We start from the raw sequence: 7,232 nt of genomic DNA, 5'->3' as shown, positions 1-7,232 counted from the left end.
TTTTGAGATGGTCTATCGAAAATGTTCTAATGATTATTGAGCCATCTCCAGCCGTTTTGGTAAAATATTCTTCGAAACTTTCCCTTGCTCTGAATTGCAGAGTTTTCCTTCTAGCTTTTCACAGGTTAGGATTTCCGGCAAAAAATTCAACAGCGAAAGACAACTCTTGCGACGCTTAATCGAAAAGATTTTAATAATTATTGAGCCAACTTCACTTGGTTTGGAGATATACGCTTTTGAACGTTGAGCAGCTCTTAAATTTGGAATTTTGCTCCTAGCTTTTTAAAGGTTAGGAATTGCACATAAAATCACAACTGAAAAAGACGGCTTTTGAGAAGGTCTATCGAAAATGTTCTAGTCATTATTGAAAGATCTCTAGCCGTTTTGGAGAAATAAGCTCCTGAACTTCGCCCCGCTCTTGAAGTTGCAGTTTAGCTTCAGGCTTTTTTAAGGTTAGGAATTCCGGCTAAACATTCAACAGGGAAGACAGCTTTTGCGATGTTTTATCGAAAAGGTTCTAATGATTAATGGGCCTCCTTCACTCGATTTGGAGATGTAAGCTTTTTAACTTTGACCGGCGGTTAAAAGTGGAATTTTGCTCCTAACTTTTTAACGGTTAGGAATTCCACATAAAATGTCCAATGAGAAAGACACCTTTTGAGATGCTCGATCGAAAATGTTCTAAGCATTATTGAGCGATTTCTAGCCGTTTTGGAGAAACATGCTTTTAAACTTCGATCCGTTCTTAAAATTGCAGTTTAGCTGCAGGCTTTTTTAAGGTTAACAACTTTTGAAACAAATTCAAGAGACAAATGCAAACTGACAAATGCAAAAGACTGTAAGGGGCAAAGGTAGTTCTCGAGACGCTCTATCGAAACTTTTAATGTCTAACCGGATATTTTGAGTTATTTTCGAGTTATAAGCGTTTAAACATTGACGTTTCCCTAAAGTCTGGCATTTTTGCTTGGAACTTTTTAAAGGTTAGGAGTTTCGGATAAAGCTCCAAACGGCAACACACGCTTTGGGGACCCTCTATGAAAAGCTTCTAACGATTATTAGGATATTTTCAGATGCTTCAGAGATTCGGATGTGTCGGAAACTGTGGTTTTTCCTTCTAGCTTTTTAAAGGTTGGGAATAATTAACTTTCCCCTCTTGGAGAAAAAGCGTTGTAACTCTTTGGGGATTTGCACATTTTATGCAAATTCCTGAATTGAAAGCCCAAAAATGTTGGTAATTTTTAAGTGTTTTACTGGATCAAGAACAACCGCGGCTGTTTTAGCGCARAAAAMTTCTGTAAAATTCAGCTTTTTGATATGTTTTAAATTGCTGCACACCTTTTAATTTCTCTACACTTGACCGGCGCATACAGAGTGTCCCCAAAATAGCAAAATTTTAAACACTCTCAGCTTATACCAGGRCGAGTGTGCTCAATTGATCAAATTCGCATCATTARCCTGCAAAATTGGGCGATTGTTAATGAGCCACATTAAACCCGATATATGAAAGTACACATTAGCAAATTCAATAGTTTCAGTTCGAAAAGTTTTAAACGCTGATCGAACTGTCGGCACCAACTCCAAACTTTCCCCAAGTGTAAGCTACACGCCAGCAACGAAACTTTCCCGTTTAAATATTTATAAAACCACAGTAATCGGATTAGATTCATATTGTGGTGGTTTTCTCTGGAAAGAAGCACCTTTATGTAAAGCGAATACGATGTTAAGTCGGTTATTATGCGAAAGCTGCCAAACAACGCCCCTGCAGATTTGCAGATTTGTTTGCTACGGTGCATTTGACGATTTTCGAACTTTTGTCATGATTGCGAATTTAAAATGTTTTGTTTGCGGCAAATCTCCGGGATTTTTGCAGATTTTCTTCTTCAAATTGCCTCCAGAGTGGCTTTCGGGGTCAAGCGATAAGAAATCCGGTTTCCATCACTTATCGAGTTTGCGACCGACATCATCTGCCCTGTTAGGCACTGATTGAATTCAAATTAAGGAATAGCGCTCAGCCATATTGTCAGCGTTTTGCAAAACGGCTCATAATTCGCCCAAGTATTCGGATGGGGAATATAAAAGAGGGTGTTGAGAGCGACGAAAGCCCGCCCTTGTTTAAAATTCGACGTTACAGCCTGGTAAAGACCCACACGTAGCTTGTCGGGTCGCCTCGAGACTTCCTAACTAAACTATATCTATGAGAGGGATTGACTTTGATTTTCTCCGAAAAAGTTGCCCTTCGCCTCGCCAAATCCTCCTAACTAATTGCCCGCAAACTTTTGCGATATTTATTGTCTTTAGTCCACATTCCGTTCTATTCTGCGCTCTATTTACAGTTTGTTGTACGAATGTGCTGTCGTCCGCATATGGAGCTAAAGCTCCACACCCAGGATTTTCCAGGAAATTGCTGTTGAGATCCGATTGTTGAATGATGGGCGTTTGGGGGACGCATTAGAGACTTTTCCTTCCAAACTCCATCCACACCTAAAGCATGCTTTATTATACACTCTACCTGATAGAGAACGCTTCTCTTGACAAATGAAACCCGATTTTTCACCGAATTGTTATTTACTGCGCTTTAAAGTTTGGTCCAATGGGAGGTTCGTATTTATAGCATATTTTTGCTATTTTCCTTGTCGCCTTGGGAGTCTCAATTGGCTTTCTCAAGCTTGTTCCCGGCCAGATGGCACGTTATAAAATTAAATAATGTATTCTTATTCTGGAATGGATGCATTTTTGTGGAAAAACTGGAAATGCTAGACCTTAAGCGCCCATTTAGACGCAAGCAAGTGGTCACGTTTTCAGGAGGGTGTTTTTGCCATGTTTGCCTCCTTAGCGTGCCAACTTTATCGGTTTGTAACAAGTATAGTTTTTCTAGCTCTCCCTGTTTCGCCTCCATTCCTCCCTTAAAAGCAACGCAGCTCGAAAACTCTCCACAATCGTGTTTTCGTTGTTCGAATGCGTTTCCAAATAAGATCGGGGGTTTATCACGATTTTCCCTAAATATTCAGAAGTGAGACTCCGTTTGGTATGTATGCGATGTGGCTCGATCAGACCGCTTGATCGTTCTTATATCATCATCTTGGCGGCGTGTTTTGACACGCCGATATCAAAACATTGTTCTTACGTGGAATGGCAAATAAAGCGCGGGGCGATGATTTGTGACCGGATTTGCACTCAACAAATATTTTACGACGATAAAACATGCCGTTTGAGGGTGGATTTTTAGGGGTTTTACCCCTCTGTGGGTTTTAAGGGGGTCAGATTGTTAGAAGTCCATGAAACCCCATCATTTTCACTCAATTGAGGGCCTTTTCAGAGGTTTTTGATTGGAGATTATTAAAATCCAAAAGTTTAGGAAAAAAGTTGATTCTAAATTCTTCAGGCCCCTGGCCCCCTTTTACACAGTGGCGCACTCAAAAAAGATATTTTTGTTTTTTTAGAAGAAAGAGCAACATTTTTCAATGGAAAGCTTCGTTTGCGGAAGATAAAATAAAATGTGCCAAAACTGCCTGAGCGCCAGTTTGCAATAAAAAATCAAAATTTCCTTATGGAAAATTTTCCATTTCAGGGCGATTTATACGGACAAAAGTCATTCCAAAGTGGGTTCGTTTGTTACGGAAAAAGGTGCTCGGATGAGCCAAGGGGACGAAAAGATAAGTTTGTACAGGCGCTTATGGGGGCTGAATCTTCAAACCTTCAAACGTTTTTTACATGTTTCAACATATTCAGTTCCAATTGGAGCAGTCGGGGGGCCACGAAGAAAAATTTCTGCTTGAAAAATGCTGCAGCTGAAAAATCACGGTCGAAATCAAAAACCTCCAGTATCTCGCTTATTAGTCTTTTTAGAGGAAAACTTAATACCAGCTTTTTTATGGCAATTGATCCTCTCTATCCAGTGGTGTACCTGGAATTTTTAAATTCTTTTTGGGATCGACTATATGATTTTTTTTCAACTCATATTTTGACATTTTTGCAAAAACTCTGTAAGATGCGGGCTTTGGAAAGAGCTTTTCACCTGCCGGACACTTTGTAACATTTCTGGCTGTGAGAAAAAATATAAAATGTGAAAATTCTGGACAGTCGGGATTAGAGGCGATTTTTCCAAATTTGACCGCCATAAATTTTCCGCGCATTTTTTTTTTAACTGATTTTTCGGCATTTTTCAGAAACCCCTTCATATGCAGGCTTATGAAAAAATCGTACTAAATAGCCTTTGAGCTGCCGACAATTTTCTCAAGAGAAACTTTCGCTTGGAAGCTTTGTCTGAACGAAACAAAAGTGTGAAAATGACCACAAATTTTTGGGGTCCAAAACCCCAATCTTACGGAAAAATATTACAATTTTTTGGCCTATTCGAATATTTCCATTGCAGGCCTTTCCATTTGGCCAAATTACATGGGTTTGTTTCTGCAAAAAGCCCTCTCATGAGCGAAGGGAGGAAAAGTAACAACTTTGTACAGGCGCTTAGGAGGGCTCAATCTTTAAACCTCTATAAGCCCGCTAAATATCCAACAATGAGACTCATTTTTACTCAATAATCGCTTTTTCGTATGTTCGCACAATGTTATATTAGGAACAATTGGGGCCAGTGGCGGGCTGAAACAAAAAAATTCTATGTGAACTTTGAGTGCAAAATTGTGTCCGAAATTCGTTGTTTCTTCTTAGGTTCCAAGTAGCAGTAGCTCGTTTATCAGTATTTCTAGAGGAAAAGTGAATACTACATTTTTTAGGGCAACTTCTCTCTATTCAGTGGTGTACTCAGAATTATTCCATCGTTTTTCGTTTTGACGAAATTTCATTTTTTTGGAACCCATATTTTTGTTTTTTGGCAACTTTTCGATCGGAAGCTTTTTTTGGGAGAAAAAATCTAAAATGTGCATGGATTTAAGCCCATTTGACCGTTGCAGATTTCCAGCAACAAAAACATTATTTTGTTCTCGTAAAAAAATGCCACTGTTAACCTTTGCAGATGGACAAAATGCGTTCCAAAGTGGGTTGGTTTGTTACGGAAGAAATCCTCCAATGAGCGAACGAAATGTTTTTGAATTTTATTCAAAAGCCCTCAGAGATTGGCTTTGGGAAAAACGTTATTAAGTAGCTTTTGAGCTGCTGCACATTTGACCAAGGGCAACTTTTTTATTCCTTATTTATTTTTGTAAAAAAAACTGGTTTTGGAGAAAAAAAAATTGAAAATCGCCTCAAATCCTGTACTTTCTGGATTTCAGGCGATTTTCCGGAAGTCGACCGTGACAAATTTCCAGTAAACATGTTTTTCTTGTCTTTTAAAAAATTTTCACAGTCGAACTTTCCACATGCACAAAATTCTTTCGAAAATGGGTTTGCTACGGAAAAAATCCTCGGATGAGGGAAGGCAGGAATGAGAAAAGCGTTAAATACATTTTTGGCAATTTTTTCAAAACCCCTAAAGATAGGACTTGGAACAATTTCTACTGAATAGCTTTTGACCTGCTGCACATTTCATAAAGAGCAGCGTTTTTCCATAGGAAGCTTCATTTGGTAGAAAAAAAATGTGAAATTGCTCAAAATCCTAAGAGTTAGTTGTTTAGCTCCTAAGAGTTAAAGCTTGGAAAAAATGTTATTAAATAACCTTTGACCTGTCGGAAATTTTCTGAAGAGCAGCATTCTCAAGTGGAAGCTCCCTTTGGGCAAAAAAATTCCAAGAACAACACGTTTTTTTGCAAAAAATCTTCCAATTCTCTAAGAAAGCAAAAGCTAAAAATTTTCTAGCACAAGCGCTTATTCTTCATTCTTCAAACATGATTCTTCAAACCTCAATAGAACTGGGAAAGTCCGATCCAATGACCCTTTTTAACCCAGAACTCTGCCTGAAAATCGTTCAAAATCCTGCAAATGAACATTTTTTAAATTTGTTGAGAAGCAAAGTTCACAAAATCTCCACACCTGCGGTAGCTCCCTTACGGGGCTTTTTAGAGCAAAAGTGGCGAGCACCTGTTTTGTGCATTATGACATGCTCTATCCAGTGGCGTATCCAAAATTTTCCAATCGCCATTAGTTTGATCAAAAAACCCGACTCAAGTAAACTCTTTCTTCGCCCATATTCCTATCGAATAAAGAGCCCAAGTGTTTATACTGTATATTTGGCTCTATCATCAAACTGCAAGCTCTATTGAGGGAAAACCGAGATGCGCAAAGCCGGCCAATAAAATCAGTTAGCACTCAATTAGCGTGAAAACGTAGTGTTGCTCTATAATTTATCTTGAGGTGGCGTCAATCAGGCGTTTGCCAACAGCAAAGGAAATTAGCTGCGGAAATTCGAGTTTTTCCGCGAAATCGTCACGGGGAAGCGATTCTTCGCGAAAATGCCTCGAGAATGTTCCAAGTGCATGGAAACTGGTCCCGATCAGACCGAACGGGGAGTAATTGACTAATTGATCCTAATGACTATGAAGGAAGCGTTCAGTGTAATTAAATGGGAATTAGCCGAAGAATGAGCGACGGAATCGGAAAGTCCGTTAACGGAACGAAAAGCGTCCACCAGGTATTATTCATAGTCCAGGCACGCGTCTGCTATTCCCGAGGAACATTGCGGGCCGACGCCTTATTTCGACGCCTATCAATGACGCCAAATTGTGAAATATGACGCCCGGCTTTTCTTCGCGTCCCTTTTTCCGTGTTAATCGACCTCGGATCGAAAGAGTTATCGCTTTGGCGATCGGTTAGGTCAGTCTCAGTTTCGTCGACTAATCATTTCTGTTCTTTTCCAGGAGGATTCAGACTTGGTCTTTGATCAGTTCGAGCTGCCAGATCTGCGAACACTTCGAACCGCTCGAGAGTCGGATGGTTACTCTTATGAAGAATCTAGTCAGAGTTCGAGGGAAGATGAGGAAGAACAGCATTGGCTTTCACGGACGGTGAATCGGATCAAGCGAAGCATTGGTGAGGGGCCGCCCAACCCGCAAACTTGGGTGTTAAGATTAAAACTTTTTTCAAACTTCTTTTTGGGTGTTTTGCCTCAAAAATTTTTTGGGTAATTTATAAAATTTCGTTCGTGAGACTGCGAGAAAGATACTAAACGAGTGTTCAAATTGACCATTTTTTTCGGAAGTATACCATTTTCTTCGAAAGAGAGTGAGAAATGCAACCACCGCAAGGAGAAACTCGCTAGAGCGCTGTAAACCGAAATAACTGCAAAACTGCAAACATTTTAAATTTTCAACTGCCTCTATCTGCTCTAGCATGCACTCAAACAA

The 7,232-nt window shown here is 39.6% G+C and overlaps 1 protein-coding gene across 7 annotated transcripts in view; it reads left to right on the top strand.

The window, feature by feature from the left end:
• Positions 1-7,232, top strand: part of LOC109537565 (LDL receptor repeat-containing protein egg-1) — a 103,404-nt gene that overhangs the window by 65,520 nt on the left and 30,652 nt on the right. For all 7 annotated transcript variants that reach the window (XM_048662487.1, XM_048662486.1, XM_048662481.1 and 4 more), the window contains exon 2: positions 6,747-6,918. In XM_048662487.1, the coding sequence (XP_048518444.1) occupies positions 6,747-6,918 (172 nt within the window). The remainder of the gene's footprint in view (positions 1-6,746; positions 6,919-7,232) is intronic.

Source organism: Dendroctonus ponderosae, unplaced genomic scaffold (genome assembly GCF_020466585.1).
Source record: "Dendroctonus ponderosae isolate FM_Combo_2020 unplaced genomic scaffold, Dpon_F_20191213v2 Dpon_F_20191213_11, whole genome shotgun sequence".
Classification (NCBI taxonomy): Eukaryota; Metazoa; Arthropoda; class Insecta; order Coleoptera; family Curculionidae; genus Dendroctonus; species Dendroctonus ponderosae.
This window is presented reverse-complemented; position numbering and strand designations above follow the sequence as displayed.